Below are 25,618 nucleotides of genomic sequence, written 5' to 3'. Positions count from 1 at the left end.
AGATAAGGACACGAAGTTCCAGAGGGAAAATGACTCATCCAACAACACACCGGGATAGAGCTGATCGTAGGGCCCAGATTGTCTCACTTCCTGTCCTGTTTTCTTATTTTTTGTGCAGTCCCCACAGTACCTTGCACTGTGTTGGCCCCAAAACCTTTCAATATGCTCAATAAGTTCTTGCTGGATGGACTAGAAACAAGATACTTTATGTACAAATCACCCTCAGTAATCGGACAAAAGACTTAAAGAATGCACATTTCTTTTGATAAATATCTAGTAAATACCTATTGCTTGGGCTTATCAGCTCAGCTTTCTCTTGTTCTATATTATTGTCTGCCCGAGGCTATATTTAGGTACAAGTGGACTATTTCCACCCCAGGCACTCTTTGGAGGCCAGCAAGACCACTTAAGTGTTCCTCCACCAGACTGGAACTGTGGGCCAGACCACTCCGGCCAGAGCCTCTGGAATCCTGTCCATGGATTTGAGAAGTCCCACTGCAGAAGAAATTCTGGGTCAGAGTTTGGAAGTAAGCGCACACTTGAACTGGGTGCCTCATCTGTTCCCCAGGCAATGCTAACTTTATCTTTTCAAGTTTGTATTCTTTCTAAAAAATTTATTTTTAAGTAATCCCAACACCCAAGATGAGGCTTGAACTCAAGACCCTGAGATCAAGAGTCACATGCTTTCCCAGCTGAGCCGGCCAGATGCCCCTAGGCTATGCTAACTTTGGAGGGCCTAGGCCTGGGTGAGTGAGAGGGAGTGTGGCAGCAATGGGTGCTGGAGTTCAGGAGTGTCCACAGAGCAGGAAGGAAGCCTTTTTTCTTTCCCGCTCCAGGTACTGGCCAGGACATGTCTCATGATTGCACTTCCCAGAGCCCTTAGGACCATTGTTCACCATCCTTATTCTTCTCCCCTGATGCCTTCTTCTTAAAGTCCAGTACTTTCAGTGCTATTGTACTACAGTACCACAGTGCCGCCAATCTGTAGGGCTATAGGTTAAATGTCCAGCTCTCCTCCAAGATTGATTTCCTTCCTACCAAGAGGCCAAATGCACTATTGGATCCCAGGTGCAGAAATTCCCTAATCGGCTACTAGAGTCTATCTGAAGGCTCATTCTACTGAGGCAGCATCTAAGGAGACAGACCCCTGATCCCTGTTTCCTCGGTGAGTGGCCTTGGCAAGGGCTTACTGTAAGGACTCATAACAAAAGACAAGTTGACTTCGGCTCAGGTCATGAACTCACGGTTCGTGGGTTCGAGCCCCGTGTCGGACTATGTGCTGACAGCTAGTTCAGAGCCTGGAGCCTGCTTCAGATTCTGTGTCTCCTTCTCTCTCTGCCCCTCCCCTGCTCACGCTGCCTCTCTCTCTCTCTCAGAAATAGATAAAAACATTAAAAAAAAAAACCCAAAAGACAAGTTTTATTCTCTGTGAGGAACTCTAAGTTCCTTAAAAGCAGATTCATTTCTATATCCCCAGCACCTACCACAGGTACTCAAAACCATATGTAGAGTGAGTGTGGGGTTATTTAACCCCCACTTACCCGAGAAGGGGAAATCTGAGGGCTCACCAGGGCCCCGCATGGTGAGTTCTTATAACTCCTGGGGCATTTGGCCCCTGGGGGATCGAGGTGATAATCTCAGGGGCATCTGGAAGAGACAGCTAGAGTGCTGGGACCCCAGGCCCTTCAGGCCACGTCCCTTGTATTTGGGAGACAGACAGACCTGGGTTTGAACCCCAGTTCTTGCTTGCATGAACTCTGTGACATTGGACAAGTTACTTAGCTTTCCGAGCCTCAGTCCCCTCATCTATGGAATGGGAAGTGCCTAGCCAAGGTGCTCTGTGAGTTATTGACATCGATCATCCCACATGGGGAGGTTCTTTCCCTCATGTTTTGAGATCTTGAGAGAAGAAATTCCAGAGTCTTCAGTATCCCGAGGCCTTGACTGAGTACCTGCTATGTGCAAGGTGAAGTGCTAGGTACTAGAAAAGCAAAAGGAAATAGGATCTTATCTTTTCTCCAGTGGCTCATACTCTGGGTAGGGAAAACACTCACACTGGGAAAGCAAAATCCCAACCAACCCAACCACGTAAGAGACAACGTAAGATTGATCAAGAGTAACAGCAAAGGGTGGCGCCATCTTTATGGGTAGAGACAAAAGGATCTCTGTCTTGGAGTGGCAGGGGATGACCTCGTGGGGATGGTCTTCTTGCTCAGCAAGAAGCAATGGGGGTGGTCCCTTGTTCAGTCAGAATGTGCTCCCTTTGGCTTAAATTTTTTTATGTTTATTTATTTTGAGAGAGAGAGAGAGAGAGAGAGAAGGAGAGAAGCCTGGGGGAGGGGCAGATAGGGAGAGGGAGAAAGAATCCTAAGCAGGCTCCAAGCTGTCAGTGCAGAGCCCCATGTGGGGCTCAATCTCAAGAACCGTGAAATCGTGACCTGAGTAGAAATCAAGAGTCTGATGGCTTAGCTGGCTGAGCACCCTGGTGCCACAGCTTCATCTTTTTTTTTTTTTAATAGTTTATTTTTGAGACAGAGACACAGCATGAGTGAGGGAGGGGCAGAGAGAGAGGAAGACACAGAATCTGAAGCAGGCTCCAGGCTCTGAGCTGTCAGCACAGAGTCCGATGCGGGGTTGGAACCCATGAACCATGAGATCTGACCTGAGCCGAAGTTGGACGCTTAACCAACTGAGCCACCCAGGCGCCCCCAACAGCTTCATCTTTTAAGACTCATTCATTTCACTCAACAAATATTCATGAAGTCTTTTTGTTGTTGTCCCAAGCACTGTGCTGAGAGGAGATGTGGGGTGTCTGCACTCAGGAAGCTTACAGTTTAGAGGAAGACACGGACATGGAACCGATAATGCCCTAAATAGGTGCATATTTGCAAGTTGCTATCAGGGTCAGTTAAAGCATCGATAACAAGGGGAATTAATTTAACTAAAGAATAAAGGAAGGCCACTTTCAGGAAGTGATATTTAATTGAGTTCTATGGATGAGTAAGAGTTAGCTGGGCAAAGAGAAGGGAGTGGAGCATTCCAGGGGAAAAAAAAAACACAACACATAGCATATGCAAAGTCCCCGAGGAGCAAGGGGCACATTGTTCAAGGACATAAGAGAAAGCCAGCTAAAGGAAGAAAGGTGAGGGGGGTAGGGACCAGATCACATAGAAGGTTCTAGGCTGTTTGATTCCCCCCCACCCCTGCCTGAGTATGAAGAAAGGACTGGCGGCAGCAAAGTCCCCTGGGGTACTTATTAAAAGTGAATGTTTGTGGGCCCCATCCCCACTGACAAAGTAATTTGTAGGTACCCTAACGTTTGGAAACCATTTTTCTGGGCCAGATACAAAATTCAGTGACAAAACTGGAAAGATTTTTAAGCTCTCCCTCTATTAGATTTGTGGTCTAAAGGGGGGGGGGGTCACCCTGGCTTTGAAGAACACTGGGATGGAGGCAGAGAGAATGGACCTGTCACCAAGGCAGCTGGTATTTCAAGTGAGGCATGATTTGTTTTAGACCAAGGGGTGGGGTTAGAGATGGGTCGGAGTGGACTGAATCCGGAGATACTTTATAGGAAGACCCTTTATCGTTCCTTACAGAAACATGTATTTAGGTCATTTGCCTTTTCTGATTAAGTAATACATGATTGTTGCAAAACTTCAGATATACAGAAAAAGATGAAGAAAACGAAGGTAAATATTTAGGTATCTATTACTTTAGGTTTTTTAATATGCATCCGTGTTCAGACATATGGATCTAATTTGTTGTTTACAATAATGAAAAGATTCTATGATGCCTTGTCAATGATTTTCAAGAAAACAATGTATTGTAAGCATCTTTCAGGTGAGCAGAAATATATATAATTTTTAATGTCTGGATGGTATCCTGCTTAGTGGATGTACACTTGTTTATTTGCCAATCCCCTACGGATGACTATTTAGGTTCTTTCCAACTTTTCACGTTATTATAAAGAACCTCTTTCCCTCTATACTTATTTTTGAACACAGTGCTCATTTCCTCAGAAAAAAAAAAACCTTTTGTTAGTGACATTACTGGTCATTGACAAACTGTCTAGGTCTAATTACACATACTCATACAGTGTCCTAAGGGGAGTTGTAGAGGAGGATGGCATCAAAGTCAGGAACCGGAAGTCTTCCTTTTGAAGGCCTTGAACTGTTAACAGCCATACTCTGGCCTTTCCCAGTCTCTCCTTTCCCTGGCAAGGATGCAAGGTGTGCGGTGGGGATCAGGAGGATTCGGGACCTGTCCTAGCCATCTGCCTCCACCCTAGCCCCCTAGGTGGGGTCTCGGCGGCCCTCCCAGTCCCTGGGAATCCGTCCCCAGTTGCCCTCCCCCACCGCGGGAGGGAGGACGGGTTAGGGAGAAGCTTAGGCTGGCAACGATTGCACCATCCATGGTTTGAAAAGGAAGTCGAGAAGGGCAGGGAGGAAAATCGAGCGTCCCAACGGCCGGGTCCCAGAAACCAAACCGGGTCCCCTGCCGCGCTCTTTCCACCGCTTCCCGCAGGGCTCAGATCCCTTGCCTTGCACCCCCTCCCCAGCCCGACGCTTTGCTGGGTGCCGGCCCTTTAAGAAGCTCTCCCGGTGGCGCTGCTGGCCCCGCCCGGCGGGGAGGGCCGAGAGGGAGGGGAGGAGTTGGTGGTGGCTGAAGCCAGGGTGTTGGGGGGGGGGGGGTCTGGGTCTATTTTTAGCTCTGGGTCGGGTCACGTGACGGGAGTGACGTCTCCGAATGTTGTTGTTGGTGGCGGCGGCGAGCGGAGCCGGAGGAGCCGCCGCAAAGATGGAGGAGCCGTCGAGGAGGCGCTGCCGCTGCTGCCGCCGCCGCTGCTGCCGCCGCCGCCCGCGAAGCCGGAGCTCGAGCCTCAGGGGGTGAGCCCGCCGAACCAGCCCGGACCCGGTCTTCCCTGGGGGCCCGCGACGCGAGGCGGCGCCCCCTCCTCCTGCCGTCGCTGCCCGCGGACTCCCCGCGCGCCCGCCCAGCCCCGCGCCCCCCTTCCTTCCTCCCGGCTCCCGGTGCCAGGCGGCGCCCCCCCACCCCCCACCCTCGGGAGCATCGCCAGCCTGGGAGCCTGGCCTCCGGGTTATTGCGCGCGCCCCTCCCCGCCACTCCCGTACAGGGGCGCGTTCCCTGCAGGTGAGGGAGGGGCCCGCCTTGCCGCGACCCGCACCCCCCGAATGGCCCGGAGACCGGCCGGGGCTTCCTGATTTGCCCCTTCCCGGACGGCGCATGGCGCGTTGCAGAGCGCTTTGAGCCCTGCACCCGGATTCTATGCAGACCCCTCTTCGCTGGACACTCCTTTCTTGGTACTCTGAGGTGAGGGGCGCTGCCCACCCCACAGGCTTCCACCCGTGCCTGAGAACACAGCCTTGATTTTGTGTCCTTGACTTCCGTGCGTGAGGAGGGGGCCTCTGGGCCCATCTTACTTCTTTCTCCTATTATTCTCACCCCCATCCCGTGAGACGTTACTGCGTTTGTTTCCCACCCTCACCTCCGTCTGACACCCTGGAGCCCGAGAAAGATGAAAGCTACCCTCCTTCCTGTCTGGGGTGGATTCGCGCCCCCCCCCCCATTTTTAATCCTGGGTCTGTATCACATAGAAGCAGGGTCTGCTCTTGCCTTTTAACTTGAGGGAGGCTGCCTCCCTACCCCACCCTTCTCTGGGGCCCTGGGGAAGATGAGAACTGGCTGGGTGATAAGTAATTCATTTGGGAGTCTGGTTGTTGGAGGGGAGGAGAGGGGAAGGTTGGGGTGCCTCATTGGGGGGAAGAGGTGACCATCTGATACTGCCACTGTTGGCCTTCTGAGATGAGGTGTGTCCCCAAAGAGGAAGGGTAGTAGCTGTAGTGACTTTTGGGGGGTTGCTCAAGAGACCCACCACCCTGACCATGATCACTGTGCTTCCCGGGCCTGAGATTAGTTTCAGCAGTTTGGGGTGACGGTGATGATTGGGTTCACCTGAGAGGGGAGGATGGTGCCATATCTGAGGAACAAAAGGAGCCAGAGGATGGGAGATTGAGGCTTGGCCGGGGGGACTCCTGGCCAGACTGCCCTGCAGGACTGGCGCTGGAGACTGGGTCTTGCCCTGGGCCTCTTCAGGTTCAGAGGACTTAGGCAGAGAGGGTCCTCAGTCCGAGTTCAAGTGCGAGGGCCCTGGAGCCTGTGCTGGCTGGTGAGATGCTGGGCTGGGCTGGGCTGGGGATGGTGGGTGAGCCATGTTGGGGGCTGCCTGCCTCTTCATTCCAGTCTTCTCTCCTTCCTCAATGCAAAGCTTGGGACATCTTGGTTTTCCCCTGCCCCTTTTGAACCCTCTCTGCTCTGTCTCCCCTTGGACTTCAGTGTGGACTCTGTCTTGAATGAGGCAGGCGGAGGTCTTTCTGAGTTGGGGGGGGTGGGCCCCCTGGATCCCCACTCTGTCCTGCACATGCGTGCCAGGGGCCAGAGAGACGGAGGCCAGGTGTTCAGTTACTTGGGGGCAAGGATGGAGGACAGGTTAGCTCTGTGCCAGCCTCCCCTTCCTCCCTAGCCTCCCAAGTAGCTGGCCCTAGTAATGGAGGTGGGGGGCAGCAGTATCGCATGCCCCACCCACTCCAAGTAGCAGCAGAGACAAAGGTTTGCTTTTCTTTCCCTAGGGGTGGTATTTTAGCTGTGTGTTTAGAAACGGGGACTGGGGATGGGGGGGGGCCCATAGTGTGTGTTTCTGCATAAGGGGGAGGGGGATCAGCTATAGGAGCTGGGGGGGGAGTGCAGTCGGTGCCGAAATACCAGCTGCTCTTTAATAATTAATTCTTCCTACTCACATCCCTTTGAGGAGCGATGTCTGGAACACAGCAGAGGCTCAGGCAGCCTGCTAGAGGACGCACTCCTGTGGGGGGGGGGAGAGACTGCGAGGGGGGGCGGTTCTTGGCATTTTTGGAGCACTGTCGCTTGCTCATGAATGAAAACCTGATGCAGCCCATGAGGGGGCCTATTGTAGTCGACTTTGGCTAATTAAACTTTCTCTGCCTTTCTTCTCCCCTACCCCACCTCACCCCAGCCCCTGCCTCAGCCCTTTCTTGAATGGGGACCCTGTCTGGTAGTGCTGGGGAGGGGGGTATCGGCCTGCCTGAGGTTTTAGGGCAAACAGACCCGGTCTTCTGCCCTCTGCCTCCACCTCCTCCCTCCCTCCCCTTTCCCCCCCCCCCTTTTTTTCTAGAAATAGCAGCCTCCTCCATCTGGCTTGTGCAGATGCCTGGAGCTGCGTCTGAGCAGACAAACAGAAATGGGCCGATTGCAAAAATGAATTTGTCAGCCTGGTGCCTTTTTTTCCTTTCCTGTTCTCTCCCCCTTCCCTTAGTTTGGGGCCTGGAGGTCCAAGTCAGCCACCCTTCCTGGTCCTGACAATCCTGGGTTTCTGGTGGCCCAGCTTGGGGGAGGCATGAGGCGGAGGAAGCTCTTGGAGGCCAGCGAAAGTGATCTGCCACGGCCACAGTCAGCAGGGGTCAAGATCATAGGGCTTTTGTGCCATGGGATGGGACATCTCTGGGCTTACAGCTTGCAGCTTTTGGCTGAGGTCTTTGCAGCTGATCTTGGATGCTGGTCAGTTCTCAGGTTCACAGGGTTTGGTTCAGACAGCTCCCCCCAGCTGTCTGTGACCTGGGGAGGGGACCCTGGGCTGCACTGCTCAGCACCTGGGAGCCTGGTGCTGCTGGAGTCCCGGTTCCAGAGAGGCCGTTCAAGGGACACCCAACTCCCCAGGAATTCTGCAGGAGTTGTTTGAGGGACAGATCCCTGCAGTGGCAGCGCTGTGAACTTGTGGCTTTCAGGTCATTGCATTGCTCCATGTCTCCCTTATTTGTCTGCCCTTCTCCTCCCATCCTCTGCCAGAGTTTTTATTGCTCATGAATGGCGTGGGGGAGTCTTTGTCCTACCTCCCCTGCTGTAGCCATGAGCTTGTAGGTTGCGGCGTGGCCGGTGTCCCTCATTCCACACCCTGCCATCTGGCTGGAGGTGGGAGGTGGGTTTGGGACAGAGGTCTGACTGCGGGAGACAGTTGATGGGATGGAGACTGGGCTCTGGGGTCTGTGCAGACATCATGGAAGCCAGGCTGCTCACTGGTAAGGCATCCAAGTGTTCTGTCACCCAGAAGTGACACCGCCCTTGGTCCCTGACTGCCCACCGAGACCTTCGTTTATCTATAGCCAACAGTGGAGTTTTCACAGCAGAGGAGGCACCAAAGAGCCAGGTTTTAACCATTCCCCTGTCCTTTCTCTCCTTCATGCCCCACCCCAGACAAGAATCTTTGCCGGTCTGGATCTGGTGGTGAACTCTGCTTTGTTTCCCGGGGAGGCCCCTGTTCACTTTGGAGGCTTGGTAGAGGTGTTGGCAGACACCCTCTGCAGGTGGACAGGGGCCCAGGGATCCTGCTGCATCCTGCAGGGTGGGGAGGAGTGAGGCCTCATTGAGTCCTGAGCTACATGGAGTTCTAGGGGCCCCTCCCTTCCTCCTCTCTCCAGGGGGTGAAGACCTGGGGGGCTCAAAGTTGATCATAGTTTTTGTATCTTTGAGGCCCTGCCCCTTCTGAGTGTTCCATGCTTGCGGAGGTGCCTTTCACTGATGAGATGGGCTGGGCCACTCGGGCTGCTGGGAATCGTGGGAATTTCTGAACGTGTGTTCTCCAGCCCACGGGAAAGGGTGTGAGCAGGACTGGGCGCCAGCCCTGGGGTGGGCACGGGCAGAGCCGCCTGCCCACGCGGGCCCTGCCAGGGCACCGGCAGCCCCACCTGCCACATTCCTGAGCTTGGCCTGAGCCCTGCACAGCCTCTTTTGTCCTTGCCCCACATCTGTGCCTGCTGGGAACAATTCAGCCCCTTCACTCCGCCTTCTCCTGAATCCCCATCCGAGTGCACCTTTCTCCAGCTCCGGAGTCCAAGCCCCTTGTGCAGGGGGCAGCAGGCCTAGGAAGACTTGAGGTCTTCCGTGTGTGTGTGTCTGTGTGTGTGTGTGTGTGTGCGCGCGCGCACATGCCGCGCACTTGTGTCCCGGCCATGCCTGGCTTACTGAGAATTAATCCTGCCAGGAGGTGGGGCTGTCCAGGGGGCAGAGCTGATTGCTTGTTCCTGCTTGGGGGAACAGGGTGAGGGCTTAAACATGTACCTCCTTTCAGCCTCTCTGGATCACTTCTGCTACCTAGTTTTCACTGGGTATTGGAAGGCCTGCCTTCATTTGGACAAAGATGAATGAGATCATGTCTGGGGTGGATCATGGGCTGTTTAGGGATGGGCCCAGGTGGGTGCCTGCGTAGCGTCTGAGGCTTGAAGGCTAACTGTGGGGCTGGAGCGGGGGGAGGGCGAGGAGCCGAAGGAGTGAGGACAGGTTGGAAAACTCAGGGTGCTTTAATACTGGGATATTCTCCATTACTGTATTGGTCTGGGCGAACCTGCCATTGGGGTCTTCAGTGCCTTTGTACAAACTGGGAAAAGGTGTCCCTTACTCTGGGTGGTCCCTTACTTTGGGTGGTCTCAGCCTGGCTGACTCATGGCTTGGCAGGCAGAGAACAGGTTGGTTTTCAGACCTCCTTGCACAGGTCACAACCTGTACAACACACCTAAGCCCCGGGTTTGGGGCCCTGGACCCTGGTCTGGGGTGTGCTCGATGTTGGGTGCGTGTGTCTGCCTTTTCCAAACTCCTGGGAACAGCACGGGTTATGGGTAGAAGAGGTGGTTTCCCTCTTTCCTGGACCCGTTGTTGAATGGGGGAGACCAAGACAGAAACGCATCACAGTTCCAGAGTTAGGGGGCACGAGGATCCGAGAGGAGGGAGGAAGTGACTGGCCTGAGCGTCCCAGCATCCCAGCTTGGGCTACTGGGCCCGGGATACCAGTTTCTCCCTTAACTTTTGCCGGAGACTCCAGATCAGCTTGCCTTGCCCCACTGCCGTGGACAGTTCGAAGCCTCCCTGCACTTTTCTCCTTTCGTGTATACCCAGTCCCACGTCAGGCACCCAAGCAAGTCTATACGATCTCCCCACCTGGCAGTGGACGCGGTCACCTGTAAAGGGGTTTGGGTGTGGCTACTGTAGCCATTTCCCTTTCCTTGAGCCCAGGCAGCCTCACCAGTTCGAGAAGAAGCCAGTGTCCTGGCTGTTTTTGTTGATTTCCTCTGGGCCCCTGGGGCGGTTGTCCCTCTGTCTCTTCCCCAAGTGTAGACTGACAAGCCCTGAGGTCTCCAACTCTCCCACAGTCCTGAGTTGGGGGCCTCTAACCCTGCTCCGTCTCTCCCTAGGGATGCCGTTCTGAGTGCCTGACTGCCTCGCCCCGAAGGATGGCCTCTGATGGGCATTAGAGGCACAGCGGCCCCGGGCTCCTGTCCCGTCCGTCTGTCTGTTTTCGTCTGTCTCTCTTGACATCACCGCAGCTCCACCCCCTCCCGTCCCAGCCCCCAACGCCAGCTTCCTGTGGGCCCAGAGGCGGCATGAACTCTCCCACCGAGTCGGGTAAGAGCTGGGAGGCCAGAGAAGGGCACCCTGGGGTGGTTTTGGCTACACCGAGCTTATGTGAGTTTCCAGCCCAAGGCCAGCTGAACTTCGGGGTCTGAGTTGTAAAGGAACAATGGGGTCAGGAATGGAGAAGCCTTTTGAGAAAAAGACCAAGGCAAACCTGAAGTTATTGACCATGGGGCAGACTGAGCTGGAAATTGATGAGCTGATAGTGGAGCCGGGGCCCCGAGAGGATGTGGGTCCAGCTCCGTCCCCGTGACTGCCCTCTCAACTAGGGGGCCTCCAGTTCCCCCTCTGCTCTGCCCTGTTTGCCAAGACGGGCAGACCTGAGAGGGGCCGCATATACCCATATGTCTCTGGCCCATCTGGGGATGGTATTGTAAGATTTCCCACAATAGCTGAACGCACCTTCCTTTTTTTGTGGTGGCGTTTCTCTTCCTGGTGGAGAGTCTCTCTGTGTTACATGTTTTATTCTTAGCGGAGGTTTGCATGGCCTTTGGCCTTAGCCTTTGCCGGGGTGTGTGGCGCTGGGATGGAAGGGGGCAGTGACATGTTGGTAGAGGAGTCTTGGCTCTCTCCTTTGAGTCTGGGTAGACCTACCCTTTCTTTTGGGCCCTGGACCTGGCGGGTTCCTAATTTGGGGTCTTTGACCCTGCGATTTCCTCATCCCCTTTGCTCCTCAGAGGCTGCCTAGTACTGCCAGAAATAGTCTACGGGTGGAACTCCAGGCAGCTGTATGGATGGGTGGGTCTGGGTGTATGCCCGTGAGGATGTGTCCAAGCGGCCCGCGCTGGACCCTCAGGAGTTTCACAGGAGGGTCATGGGTCAGTGTGGTCAGAGTAATAACTACCTTCTTTCCCTGGCTGTCTCCTTTGGCACAGTCTCAGAGGGTCAGAGTCCATCATGTTCCACGTTACCCCCCCTCCCCGCCCCCCACAGCGCAGCCTGCCCCCACATCTTTTTCCAAAGAGTAGAGGGATATTTCCCTGTCTTGCGGAGATAGGGGAGCTAGGGCCTAGAGATGGAAACCCATTTGCAGGATGGAAGCAATATCCGGATCCAAGGCTTCTCCCATCTCATTGCTGGTCATCGGTTTGCTGGACCTGATGCTTCTTAAAAAAAAAATTTTTTTTTAAATATGTATTTAGTTTTGAGAGAGAGAGCACAAACAGGGGAGGGGCAGAGAGAGAGGGACACACAGAATCCAAAGCAGGCTCTGGGCTCTGAGCTGTCAACACAGCGCCCGATGCGGGGCTCAAACCCATGAACCCTGAGATCATGACCTGAGCTGAAGTCAGATGCTCAACTGACTGAGCCACCCAGGCGCCCCTAAAATAATTTTTTAATGTTTGTTTGTTTATTTTTGAGAGAGAGATAGTGCAAATGGAGGAGGGGCAGAGAGAGAGGGAGACACAGGATCTGAAGCAGGCTCCAGGCTCTGAGCTGTCAGCACAGAGCCTGATGCGGGGCTTGAACTCACGAACTGCGAGATCATGACCTGAGCCAAAGTCGGATGCTTAACCGACTGAGCCACCCAGGTGCCCCAGCCCTGATACTTTCTCTTGTGGGGTCCCAGTGCTGGTGCTCTGTGGCAGAGGTCCTGACCAGGGTCCTGAGGACTTCTGTAGACTCAGGGAAGCTGGCAGCTAGTGGTATTGTTTGGCTTTGTGCCATTTGTTTTGGTTAAGGTTGTGCCCCTTCCCCCTTTCTGGCATGACATACCCAGGGCACGGGCCGCTGGCAGGGTAGAGCCCCGGCCCGGCCTGTGAGGCCTCCAAAGACTCCCCAAGTTGGCTTTGCGTGCTGAGCCCCCTCCTGCGGGTTTGCATTTCCCCTTCGGAGCCTCGTCTCTGTCCTTGCCTTCATTCAGCCTGTGGGGGCTGTGGCAGGAGTTAGCCTGGGAGAGGCGGCGGTGGTGCCGGGGGAGGCCCTGACTTGACTTCCTGCTTCCTCCTCCGAGGCGGGGTTGGTGGAGGGAAGGGGGAGGCCTGGTGGGTTCTCTGCAGTCCCGAGCCCACCTCAGCTGGGCCCCGCTGCCGTGTGGTCCCTTGTGCATGGCAGCAGGGCCCAGCTGCTCCTTTCCTCTGAGTTACTGTGCTGACCCATCTAGGGGCCACCTGTAGGCGCAACGAGCCTGGGTCAAACCTTTGGCCAAGGGAACAGAAACTGCCCGGAGGCATCTGACTGTGGCTTGGGAAAGACATCTTCCCGCTTTGGATTTTATTCCTTTACAGTGAAAGGTGAAAATAATCAACCCTGGCTAGAGGCAGTCACTAGGTTGCTTTGCCAGATGCTGGTGGCCCAGGTTCCCCTTGCAGCCGCTTCTGCCTGGGCTGCGACAAGTGTGGTGGTAGATGGATGGAGGTGTCCACCAGCCCAGGAGGCGAGCAGCCTTGGAGTGGCCGCTGAGCCCAGCCAGGAGGGGCCTCATGAGTGGGGCCTAGAGAGCTGGCCTCACCTCCTGGCTGGCTTTCCAGATCCCCCCAGCAGGGGGAGATGCTGTCTTCTCATAGTTGGGAAGGAGTCAGAGGAGGAGGGGGGCATGGGATTGGGAACCACATTTTGGGAATGTGGAAGGGCCTCAGGGCTGGGATCGTTGCTGGGGGGGGGAGCATCGCCCAGAGGCTCTTCCCATCCAGTTTTCCTTGGGCTCCGGGGCGGCCACTCCTTGTGAAGAGCTGCTTTGGGCAGGGAGGGGGGATGGCTGCCCCCCACCCAGCCCTTCCTTTTGGAGGGGCCCTGTACCTGCTATTCTCAGAACTCAGCGTGGTATCTGGTCTGGGGCCTCTGGGGCCTGGGCCTGGCACGAGCCTGGAAAGCACGTGCCATGGGCTCCGCAGAAGTAAAGTGAAACCGTAGCTGGGCAGGTGGGTGTCCCCTTTGCCTGGGGACACTCTGAAGGGAGCCCCAGGAAGAGTGTGGGGCCCTGGGACTGGGGGCCGAAGTGGGAATGAAGAGAACAGGTAGTGCCCAGGACCTGGGGTGCCCTAGGCCCTGAGCACCTCTCAGCCTCTTCTGAATGTCCGAAGACCCCCTCCCCTTTCCCCAGGGCACAGAACAGCACTGTTCCTTGGTTCCCTCCATTTCTCTCCGGGTGGGAGCTTCCTGTTTGGCAGGTGCTTGCTGAGTATTCCTGACATGCCCAACACTGAGGTCAGCTGCAGGGACACAGAAATAGAAGATGGTCTGTCCCTGCCCTCCTAGCAAATGAGTTAGTGAGAGAGTGTGTCCCGGGCAAGGGGCAGCAGGCAGGGGGAGCAGTTTACTTCTGGGGCTCACCTTTCCTTCCCGGGCCATTCGAGCTGATTGACTTACCTCTGGGCTGGGCTGAGCGCCAGCGTTTGACCTGATTTGCCTCTTTTGCAGTCTTGGGAGCACAGGCAGAGGCCATTGATGGGGCCTCCTGCTTCCCCTCAGAGGCTACTGCCTGGTGTCTGGCGTCTCTTCAGGCCAGAGGGGACTCAAGGAGTGAGGCTTTCTTTGTTTTTCTGGAACTGGTCACTTCTGCTCCCCTCAGTGGGATTGAAGGACTGAACCTGCCTCCCGTCCGGGCTCAGACTGGCCAGGCTGGAGGAGCTGCCCTGGGTCTTTCTGGTCCCTGCCCCATCCTCTGCTGTTGCCCAGAAGGAACAGCAAGAGTGAGGCCTGCCGTGGGAGCCAGTCTGGATGGCGACAGGGCCCCAGGAGGAGGCGGCCAGGTTCCTTATCCCCAGCGTGGGAGGGGAGACAAGCTTCATAACACCACCTGCCTGGAGCACCTCCTGGCACGGTCCACACTTTCTCTCCTTCCCTTTCCCAGGAGGGAGGGAGGGAAGGTGGCTGCCCCCTCTGGGTGACCAGAGAAACTGGGGCATGGGTGTGGGGTGGAGCCAGGAACCTCAGTGTCCTGCCTCCCAGCCTCGGGCTCAGGCTCTGCCAATGAGCCCACCCCCCACCCCCGCCCCGGGTAGAGAACCAACCCCGAGGAGGAGAAAGTGGGTCAGTGCGGGGCGTGGGTCTGGGGTCTGGGAAGTGGACTCCCAGCGTCCCTCTCTACTTAGATGTCCCCTGGCACACCTGTGCTCACTGTAGATTGGGATCTGCTCCGCCCTCCTCTTCCCTGCTTCACCAGTCAAAAGGGATTGAAGGGATGGGATGGTCGGAGGCAGGGTCAACCCTGAGGGGATGTGAAAGATGCCAAAGTAGGTGTTCACGTTTTTCCGGGACTTGGTTTCAAATGAGAGGGTTCAGCCAACACTTGGCATGGGACCTGGCGCATGGCAGCTCTCAGGCCACGCAGATGGGCACCAGCGCGATGGGGCTCAAAGGGCAGGAGAAGACTGGAGGGCAGGCAGGCCTGATGTCTCCAGGGCTGCGGGGCACCTGGTACTCTCTCTATCCAGAGTGCTCTGAGCCAAAGAAACTTCCTGTGCGCAGCCTTTTGTGCCCAGGAAATGGGAGCCTGGAAGAGCTCAAAGAGCCAGCATTGGCCTCTTCCCCTCCTCCAGATTTAGAGGGTTAGGAGACCTGAGGCCAGCCTCCGAGGGAGGGAATGAGATCATTGCGGTCTGGAGGGGATGGTGCCGGCTCCCAATGGAGTTCCTGCGCCTTGTGCTTGGTGGGTGCTCTGTAAGGTTTGTGGGATGACACGTGGGAGAGCTGGATGGCTGGAGACAGAGAAATAAACCACGAGGAGAGGGGCTATAGAGCGGGAAGGATTGAGGGTTAGACATTAGGAACACCTTGTTGCATCACCTGAATCTCAGAAGGAAAAAAAGGCCCTTGTTCCCACCCCAGGCCTCGTCTCCATTTCCCCCAGAGGATTTTGGGAAGTGCTTTGAGGATTATCTGGTTGTCTGACACTTTGCTTCCCACCTCAGGCTGTTACAGGAAGTCCTAACAGTGCTGGGCACTGCCCGGAGCCCCAGGCTCTGGCCACCTCTGCGTGCCCAGCCTCCTGGGTGCTCCTATTTTTCCTGGGCGAGGAGTTCTCTTCCTTTAGGTTTTTGGCTGCTCCAGGTTCTGGGGGGTTCTGCTTTTGAGGACCTCCTCTCCTCCAGAATAGGGTTCCCTGACCATACTCTCCTGTGCCTGGGGCAGGCAGGGAGAGCCAGGACAGGGCTAGCCAGCCCTTCTGGTTGCTCCCAGCGTGGGTGGGTGGAGTCCTGAGCTGGGAGGGGCTCCCACCCCTGGCTCTCCAGGCTGCCTCATGCCTGCTGCCCATCACCCCGCCGAGGGGATTTTGGTCTTTGCTTTCCTTCCTCTTTAGAGAGTTTGGTTGACCAGGACAAGGTTGGGGCAAGAGGTGGTGAATGAGGTCCCCAGACCCACCCTGAGATGTCTCCCAACTCCACAACCCTGTGGGGAGCACTGCTCCATCACTGTTTTTTCAGAGGCTCCCCATCTTCATTCTCCCGCCCTCCACCCCAATGTATGTCTTACTGTATAAGATCAGCTAGTCCCGGGCCTGGGAAAGCCCACTTCTGCCACCTCCCCTGTCCCTGTGCTCCCCCCACCTGAGGACAGGAGGCCCCTTTGCTGTCATCCCTGCTTGGCAGAAGCTGGCCGGGATACTGGGCTGCAGGAGGCACGGCCACTGTGTCCTTGGTTGGCCAGCTCCTGCAGGGCTCCCGACAGGAGGGTGAGGTCATCCAGTCCAGGGAGAGGACAGGTGTCCCTGGCTCTGTGCCTGGAGTTGGGGGCAAGGAGGGGCCAGGAGGGGGCTCCAAAATAGCAACTCTGACATCAGAAAGGGGGAGGGGGACCTAGACCCAGGAATAACCAGGCTATTAAAAGGCTCCAGTGAGGTCAGGGGGCCAAGTGGGATCTCTGTACCGGGGGAGGCACAACCCGAGGAGAAGGGACCAGCCAGCAGTGAGCAGGGAAAGCGGGTGTCACGGGTCCTCGTGTGCACTTGCCCTGAGTCCCAGTGGGGCCCCGGAAGTATGGGCTGCTGAGCCAGGCCTGGAGCCGATAGGGAAGAGCCAGATCGTGGCAGCTTCTTGAGTCTTCTTAGAGGGGTTCTGTCCTCATGTGTCTTCCTCCCTGGGTACTGGGAATCATTGTCCCTGTGAACGGAAACCCTGGGGCAGCTTCATGTGTTCCTCTGTGTCGGAGGTCATTGTGCAGAGTAAACAAGGTGATGCTGCCGTTAGCCTTGCACCTGGTATGCTGCCAGGGAGGAGCTCCGTGTGCTCTGAGAGTGGACAGGTGCCCCCCCCCCCACCCCGCTCCCTTCCATGGATGGGGCAAGACCTCTCTAGGAACTCTCCCTGCCTGCCTGGAAGGAAGTGGAGCAGCCCCTGGAGGCGACACCCTTAGTGGGTAGGAGGGAGCCTCCATTTAGCTGCTGCTCAGGGGTCTCCCTGCTGCTTGAGGGGGTGGGGAGGCACCTCCCAGCTCTGAGGGAGGGCGGAAGTTAGATCAGCTCCCATCTGGCTGTAAGCAGGACTCCAGGGAAGATGTGAGGTTAGGCCAGGTGGCCCTGTCTGCCACCCTCTCCCAGACCCTTCTGGTTTCTTTACCTGTGCTGATGGCGAGAGGGAACACAGAGATGGAGTCTGGCTTTTGGGTCTCTAGCCCCTTGCCTGCTGAGAAGAGTGCCAGAGCGGCTCCCGGACCCATGGGTACTCTGGCCTGTGCCCTTCTCCAGCGCAGCCTCTGGCTGCCCACTTCTGTGGCCTTGGCCCTGAGTGCAGGCCCTCCCCTGTTCCCATCCCCCTGCCTGGCGCTTCCTCCTGGGGTGGAACGCGCCTCCCCCCCCCCTCCATGGGGCCTCCGCCAGGCCCGGGCTCCTGGCAGCCGGCCGGCGGCTCCCTGAGCATGCTCCACCTATTTATAGACAGGGCCCTCCCCCAACTGCTATTTCAGTCTCCTGCCAGCTGCCGGCGGCTCATTCGGGAAGGAGGAGCAGGGAGCCAGGCCCAGAGCTGTCACCCAGGGCTGGGAGGGAACACAGAGAGCCCGCCTGCCTGCCTGCCTGCTGAGCTCCCCTTCCTGTCCCCCTGAGCGAGCGCTCAGCCATACCCCAGCTCCTGGGAGCTGGGGAGAGGCCAGCAGTCCAATGCCCCTCTAGAGGAGAGCTGGGCCTGTAGCTCCAGGGCCTCCTGGCTCCTCCTGCCGCCAGGAGTGCCCGGGCCGGATGAGACACCTCCCCACAGTGCGGGTCCCAGTGGCCGTGGCCTCAGGGAGTCCCTGAGCAGTGAGGGCCCCGCCAGACCACCTTTCCTTGGCCGCCTCCCGCCTCCGGCGGCCCCTCCCTGGCATGCTGCTGGTGCCCAAGGCTCAGGGGCTCGTGGAGATGCTGCAGACCATCTATGAGACGGAATCCTGTTTCTCAGCAGATGGGATGTCAGGCCGGGAACCATCCTTGGAAATCCTGCCTCGGACCCCTCTACACGGCATCCCTGTGGCAGGTAGGTGCTTCGCTGTCCCCGCCTGCCCTCTGCCTTCGCGCATCCTCATCCCTGGGGCTGAGCATCTGGCTCCAGGCATTGCCCACATGGGGTCCTGCTTAGATCTCTTTGGAGGGCTTTGTTGAGAATGTTCGAGGGAAGCCGACTCGCTGAAGTCTGCTTCCCGGCCCGCCCTGGCCCAAGCCTGCCTTCCCGCCATGGCCTCCGGCTGCACTCTGCTGCGTTTGCGGGTCTCTCTGGCTTCCGGCGGGGTGGCAGGGTCGGCGTGAGCTGCTGGGGGCTGTGGAGTCCTGGAGGCTCCTGGCCTAGTTGGCACCATGGTCAGAGGGGAGGAAGTGGGTCAGTGACCTGCCTCCCAGCGGCCTGCTCCCCAGGTCCAGCCTGGGGCGTGGGCCATAGCTGAGTGCCCACAAGGATAAAGGCCACTCCAGCTCCTTTGGCTGAGTGCTTGGGGGCAGTGACTTTTGCAAGTCCCCAGTCGGGAGTTCCCGGGGAATCAGATGCGAGGCAGGTGTGGTAGGTAGGGTTAGGTAGAGGCTGGCAACTTGAGGGTGTCAGGGGTCTTGACTTCCTTAGCTCCCCATCTCTCCTTCCCTCAGGCCTTGGTTTCATCCCATTTCATGATGGTGAAGGCGTGTCATTGATTCCCATAGTCTTGAGGACCCCCTAGGATGCCACTTTATCAGCAGGGACGGTTTTGGCTCTTGACTGGGGGTGGGGTCCCCCAGAGCTGGGCCACTCCCTCCGTCCGTCCCTCCCTCCCTCCCAGGAACCTGTTGGCAGCATCAGGCCTTCCTGGCACAGCCTTCCCACCAGGCCGGCACCACAAGATGTTTCTTCTAGGGAGGGGCCTGCTGGCCCTGTGCCCGCTTGGCCCCTCCTGGCAGCGGCTTGGTGCTTGGGTGTGGGTGTCTGTGTGCATACGTATCGGGAGTCTTTGCCTTTGGATACATGGGTGTGGGTCCCAGGCTTTAAGTCGGAAGGTAGGAGCCGTGTGCCTCCGTGGGTACCGGTGATTTGGCTCTAAGCTGTCCAGGGATAAGGTGGCAGCAGGGCTGGGATATGCCGGAGGATGAGAGTTTGGGGAAGTTTGGGAAAGTCTTCGGAAAAAGGCCCACCATCTGCCTGGGCAATGATGCCCTCAGAGTCTCCTAGGGAGACTCCTGGGAACCAGCCCTGCAGGGTGCCCCCTGGGATGGGGGCATGACCCTGGGGGCTGGCCGAACAGTCGGTCGACACTGGGAGGGAGTGTAAGCACAGAGGAGCACTCCAGCCCCGGCCTGGTGGGGAGCCAGCGGCTCTGACTGAAGACCCTGCCTGCTGACCCCCCACCCCGAAGCCTCTGGGAGTCAAGCTGGTCTCTTGGAGAGCAGAGGACCCGCTGTGTAGAGCATTGCTTGCAGCCAAAAGCCTTATTGGTCCACCCATTCTGCCCTCCGTCCCTCTGTCCCTTGCCTCCCAGCGGCCACTGGCCGTTGGCCTGGAGTTTCCTCCTCAGCATGTTCTCCTACCTTCTTTCAAGTTAGACCCCAGAATCCCTGCTCCTCTTATCCCTTCCCTAAGCCTCCTGTCCTTGCACAGACCCCACCTCCCACCCCCCACCAGCATCTCTCTCTAGATCCGTGTGACCCCGCCACACGCACACTGCCTAGCCTTCTGATCGGTGGTGTGGTCCATGCTGGCAGGAGGGAGGCGTGAGTCACCTCAGCGGCTCGGGGAGAGGGCTAAGAATGTTCCCCCTGCGCAGCTCTGATGCTGTGTCTGTGACGCGGCTGGGGACAGATATAGGCCTGGAGCTCGGCTGCCTTGTTTTTTTTTTTTTGGACTCTGGAATGTAAATAGATGTTTCAAATAGAAACGCTTTAACCTTTGGGTTAAAAAAAATCCACCCCGGATAAACACGGCCACGAGGGCCCAGGCAGCCTGGTGTTCCCCTACCCCCACCCCCTCCCGCCTCCTCACCCCATCTCTTGATCAGTCTCCAGACAGGATGCAAAAGCCTGTGGCTAAAAAAGCAGGTGTCCAGGGACGCTTCCTGGGCAGTGTGTGTTGTCGCCAGGCCTCCCCGGCCCGAGGGATTGGGGAAGAGGACTTTCCGGGGTGGCTGTCTACCCTGGACTCTGCCTACTCGAGTAGCAAAGCTTTGGAACCCTGTTTTAGGGCCATCATTTGCTCCCTGGGCCATCTCGTTCACCATCACTTAGCACAGCGCCTGGCACTTGGGTGAACGAATGTCACTTGAAGGGCTGGTGTCTGGAGCTGATGTCAGGATTCCTGGGTTCTTCATGGGCCTGGGCCTCCATGAGAATAGACAGATACGGTGGGTTGACCCCGCAGGTGAGCCAGAGCCCTGGTCGGGGGTGTTCCTGGGAGCTGCAGGGCCCTCCTTGCTGTTGCTGCTTTGATGAGGGGGACACACTGCAGCTCCCGACAGTGCCATCAGAGGTCTTCCTTGATGCATGGGGTCTCTGCCTGGCCCCCCTGCAATAGCCCGGTGCACAGTGGGTGCTCCCCTCAATCAGGCCCGGTCGCAGCTTGGGGAGCCTTGGAGCTCGAACCCCGGTATGGGATTCCCAAGGATGCAGTGGTGGGGGATCCCCCGTTGCCCTTCTGGATTCCCCTGTGGCCTGGACTGGGCAGAACTGCTGCTTGGGCATTGTGCCGGATTTTATGAGCAGACATGGGAGAGGAGTCTCCTTTACGCAGTGAGGGAGGGTGTGAATCCTGTGTGTGCCAGGAAGGGATGCTCTGGATGCTGGGAAGTGCCATGGGGTTGGGATTTGGTATCGGGGATTCCCCCTGGGTATTCTTATTCACGTTCTTCAGACCATTCCAGGCTTGGCTGGGTGTGTGGGTGTATAGGTGTTGGGGCGTGGGGAAGGTAGGAAGGGCGAGGCTCAGGTGGGAAGGGAACTCATAATGTACTAAGTGACAAGAGTATCAGGTGCCTTCCTCCCCTCTCTCTTTCAGGAAGGTATTATTAGCCATGGTGTACAATTGAGAAGGATCAGAGAGGTTAAGGAGCTTGCTCAAGGTCACAGAGTGAGTGACAGCTGGAATTCAGGTTCAGGTCTCTTGTGAAGGGCGACAGCCAACCCCCACAAGCGTTCCTTTGTGCACGTTTTTTAGAGGTGGCCCTTCTTTCAGGTGGATACATTTTCATGCCAGAGCACGTGGCTTAGCACTTGGAGCATGGGCTAGATTTCAGCACCAACTTGCTCCTTTAGTGGGGTGCCCTTTGCAGCACACAGTGTGCCTCTCAAGTTTGTGCTCCTAGAGAATAGAGATGAGTCTGGCTTTGGGGGGTTTCTGAGAGGAGGCTCTGTTTTCCGTGAGTAGTGGAGACCACTTGGTCAGCTCTCCCCCTCCCTGTAGCGGTGTCAGGAGAGAAGGGGGCTCAGGAACAAAGCTGGACACTCCATTACATTCAGACAGCCTCCCCTCCCCCCCACTGCTCCGACTTCTTGTTTTTGAGACCCTCAGCTGTCCCTTCCCTGCGGCACAGCTGCCAGACAGGAAATCAGATTAACTGTGTCCACACACACAGCTGTAACAGCTGTCAGGTTGGCAGCAGAAAAGAGTGTAGCCAGACTGGGGACGTGGTGAGAAAAAGTAGTTCTCAAAGTTTCGGCTGTATCCGAATTACTGAGGGAATGTATTAAAATACAGGGCTCCAAGGCTCCACCCCCTCCAAGGATTTGGATCCTGTAGGGCAGCCCAGGAACCAGGATTTTGGACACATCTCAGGTGGTTCTGATGCATGTAGACTCAGCCTACGCTTGGAATAAAGGCTGTGTGGATAGAAGTCATGTGGATGGGGTCATGCGGCCCAGCAGCCTGCCTGTGGACGTCACCAGCGTCCCTGGAAGGCCTCGGTGGGCTCTGGGACTCCTCAGAGAAGGGTTGACTGCAGAGCGAGGAAGCCTGCGGCCCCAGTCAGAGTCAGACCCAGCAGCCGCCAGCAAGCAGCTTGGTTGTCTGCGGAGGGAGAATGTCTCGAGATGTTGGGCAGCAGGTGTGTAAACCCCAGCTGGGGTAGAGGATCATGGCAAGTGGCCAGGTGGGCAGGGCACCCCTGCTGGATGCTCAGGGCTGGGTTCCATTGGTGGGGGGGGTTGAAGGCAGAACCCCTGCCCTGGGGCCCCTGCTGTCCACCCCAGGTGTGGTGTGAACAGTCCCGGCGACAGCTGCAGGCTTTGAATGATTAGTGTGCCTTCGAGCTGCTTCTAACGTGGTGCCCGTGTTTCCTGGAAATGGGGGGACTGGGAGAAGTGAGTCTATTTCTCTTCCAGACAGCAGTCTGAGATCAGCGAGTAACCCTCTCTTCACCAGTGAGAGATGCTCATGCCTTCCACCAAGACTCTCTGCACGCCTGGGCTTAAGGTCCATCAGAGGCACAGTCTGCCTCAAGATTTCTGGGGGTTCCAGCTGCTCAGCCCGCCCCCTTCTCACCTGTGCTCCTGGACTCTGGTGTTCTGGAGGCCAACTGGCTGCCCCGTCTAGAGCCCTGCATCCTTAATGCCAAGTTTGGCTCCTCACTCCATCTCTCATTAAATACAGGAGCAGTCCTCAAGGTCTTTCCTGTTTTTTGTGTTTTTTTTTTGGTATTTTTTTTAGTGTGAGGCAGGTGGAGAGCCAGAAGACCTGAGTAAAGCCTTAGCTCCTCTGCTTCCCTTCCAGGTGACATTGGACAAATCTCTTTCATCTGTGGCCTCACTGTCCTCTATGTTTGGGAAGTTGAGTCGCTGATCTGCGGGCCCTTCTTGTACTGATATTCTGAGAGGCTCTAACATCAATTGCACATTGCTTCTGCCTTTCCGGAAGGGGGGTCCGGGAAGATGTGGGATAGTACTGGGGAGACAGCTAGAGTCTGCAGTAGAGCTGCCGGAGAAGGCTTTCTGACTGCTTAGAGTCAAGACCCTCCAGAGCAGGGATCAAAACTTGTGCTCCTCTGTGCTAAGCAATGCTTTCGAGGGACCAGAGGGATGCGACGGCCGTGGGCTGAGCCGCAGAGGACAGAGTGGCCCTTCTTGGAGGTAGCGAGGCAGCAGAAATAGCCTGGATGTGCTGTGGTTGGGAGGAGGCCATTCCCAGAGATCCCTTCTCTCGACGCCCGGATCTTGCTGCTGGCTGGGCCAGTTTGCCTTGGGCCCCATGGGCAGGGTTTTGGTTGGGACAGGACCACAGAGCGACCTTGCTGCAGTCTTGAAATGAGAGAGTTGAGGCCTCGCGCTGGCGGAGGTCTGACCTTGGCGTAGTGCTAAGTATTTTATTTCATGCACTTCAGAAACATTCTGAGAAGTGGTCCTGAGTCTTCACGAGATTGCCAGAGGGTTCTGGGTTAGAAACAGATAATCAGGAGCCCTTAGCAACAGCCTCGACTAGCACCTCCTGAGATCTTCTCAGCGCAGGGCCACGCTCCCTTGTGTGGTCTCTCCGTAGCCTAAGAGCTCTGAGAGGAAGGTCCTAGCCTTCCTCCCATTTCACAGATGCCCACCCTGAGCCCAGAGAAGGTGCTCTGTGCCTTGCCCTGGGAAGTGACGGAGCCTGACTTGAACCCTGGCATTCTCTTACTCCAGAGCCCTGGCTCTTAACCATTATGTGACGTGCCCGCTTGCGTTACATGAGGAGCTGTGAAGATTGCTAGGTGAGAGTCCTCCCCAGCTTGCACATGTGGAAATACCGCCTGAATTGTGGTAGAACCTGTTGAGCCTAAATTGGCCTCGCTAGTCACGTAAGAGCACAGAAATAGATCATGGGAAACCATCCTTGGCGGGGGGGGGGGGGGGGGGGGGGGGGGGGGGGGGGGGGGGGGGGGGGAGCGGAGGAGTCATCGGCATCACGGGGAGGAGTGTGAAAGACTGCTGTTCCCTGCCTCCTTCTAAAATCCCTCAAGGCCAAGAAAGGGACAAACTCCTTTTCCCATTCTCCAGAGGGACAGAACGAGGTCATTAGACGTTTAAGGAAGCCACTGACTGCCCAGCGTGGAGAGGGAGCTCCTGAGGGTAGGGGGTGCCGGCGGAAAGTGCCGCCTTCTCAGGTGGGCTGCCCACACATTGCTCTCCAGTGGGGCCAGTTACCCAGGCTGGCTAGTATGGAGGGCCCGGGATGCCCTGCATCAGAGCCAGATTGCTTAGGTTAGTGTTCAGAGGGTGTGAGTCCCTGCTCCTTGGCTGGTGGAATCTTCCACATGGCAGCCTGAGTTTTGTGCAGAAGAGGGGGCCGAAACAGATGATCTCCAAGGCCTTTCCCCCACTTTTCCCTCTTTTGATAGGGTAGCTCCTTAGATCCAGGGCTTATCTGTAAAGGAGTCTTTTTTTTTGGTCCTGTGCAGACATTCCAAACTGCTCAGCGCACCCGTCTCTCATGCGCTGCCCACCCTGGGTCGCTTCCTTCACCCCTAGCTTTCTGTGGCTGGTAGCTCCTGGGACCGGGGTCTTTTTAGAGCCCGGAATTAAGCTTTTTAGGTCTGTTGGGCGGGTCCACTCGCTGCGCAGGCCCCTTCCGTCTAGGCCTTCTCCAGGGGGAATGAAAGGTGCTCTCTCCCTGCTTCCAGAGTTTGGGTGCCTACGGTTCTGGCAATTTCTCCATTCAAGGGCTTGGAGCTGGGGCGTGTCCGGCAGGATGCTCAGAGCAGGAGGAAAGCTTGGCCTTGCCCTTGGGCAGCCAGATGGGTTTTTCGTTTTGAACCCTTGTTCCCAAAGCACTGCTAAAATCTGCTCCTCATGGCCCAGAGCTCCTGCCTGCTCCAGGGACGATGTCCTGCTTTGTCTGGACACTCTCTTTGGTCTAAGGTTGTACAGGTGGCCATCCCAGAAGTTGCACCGTCAGCTCCCGTATTATCTTCCTCGTGAGGAGCCAGGCTCTCCCTGTTTGTGCTGCCTGAACGATCTGCCGTGGGAGCCCCACCTGGGCTGGTGGGGTTCACGGAGTGTGGGGAGGCCCCGCTGGTTGGGAGGGGAGTATCATCACGGAGGTGTGCCCAGGTGTGCCTGTGAGCTAGTCCTTCTGAGCCAGCGCCTGGGATGCATGGGGCCACCCTGATGGTAAGAAATACACAGCCCTGCCCACTCAGCTACCTGGGCTGGGGCTTCTCCACGGAGGCAGTATGAGTCAGTCTTGCAGATGGCCAGAGGACAGGATGACATTGCCACTTTTTCTTAAACGCCACCACTCTCAGGCAGAGGGGTCAGAGTCCTTCAGGAGCAGAGTATGGAGCAGGGTAGGCCTGGACCCTTTCAGCTTCCCTCTCTAGATTACTGTGTGGGCTGTCTGGCTTCTGCTCCATTCTCTACAACCCACGGTCAGAAGGAGGCATGGGGGCCAAGGGAAGGACCCCGGTCCTTGCCCTCCCAACTGATCCCTCTCTCGGCCTTTCCGGGGGCTCTTGGCTAGCCAGAGTTCCCAGCCTTTCCTCTTAGAGAATGTTCCACCCCCCTCCTTCCTGTTCTGACGTCCTCCGCTTTCTTGGTCCACCAGGAGGCGGTCGAGAGCCTCCTCCGATCTTGCCACACCCATTTCTCCTTCCAGGTGCTTGGTTATGATGGCAGCCACTGATACCTGCCCTGTTCCTGCCAAGCTGGCAGAGGGCACTATCCTCTAGGGGGCGCCAGGCCAGCCAGGCTCTAGGTTCTGTGCCCAGCAGACTTCATTCAGAAGGTTCTGTGCCTCCCCCACACCCTTCCCCTGACTCCCGGTGCCCAGCCACCCCCCCTCGTGTCATAGATGGA

At 56.8% G+C, this 25,618-nt stretch overlaps 1 protein-coding gene across 3 annotated transcripts in view; it reads left to right on the top strand.

Annotated features, from left to right (window-relative positions):
- Positions 1-4,759: 4,759 nt before the first annotated feature.
- Positions 4,760-25,618, top strand: part of HDAC5 (histone deacetylase 5) — a 38,288-nt gene continuing 17,429 nt past the window's right edge. Inside the window, exons 1-3 of one of the 3 annotated variants that reach the window (XM_039220902.1) lie at positions 4,760-4,889; positions 10,281-10,491; positions 17,817-17,888. In XM_039220902.1, the coding sequence (XP_039076833.1) occupies positions 10,470-10,491; positions 17,817-17,888 (94 nt within the window). In that variant the 5' untranslated portion in view covers positions 4,760-4,889; positions 10,281-10,469. Of the gene's footprint in view, positions 4,890-10,280; positions 10,492-17,813; positions 17,889-25,618 lie in introns of all 3 variants that reach the window. The other 2 variants (XM_039220901.1, XM_039220903.1) reach the window with 2 other exon arrangements.

The sequence above is a fragment of the Hyaena hyaena genome, unplaced genomic scaffold, assembly GCF_003009895.1.
Source record: "Hyaena hyaena isolate Hyena2069 unplaced genomic scaffold, ASM300989v1 scaffold_925, whole genome shotgun sequence".
NCBI lineage: Eukaryota > Metazoa > Chordata > Mammalia > Carnivora > Hyaenidae > Hyaena > Hyaena hyaena.
This window is presented reverse-complemented; position numbering and strand designations above follow the sequence as displayed.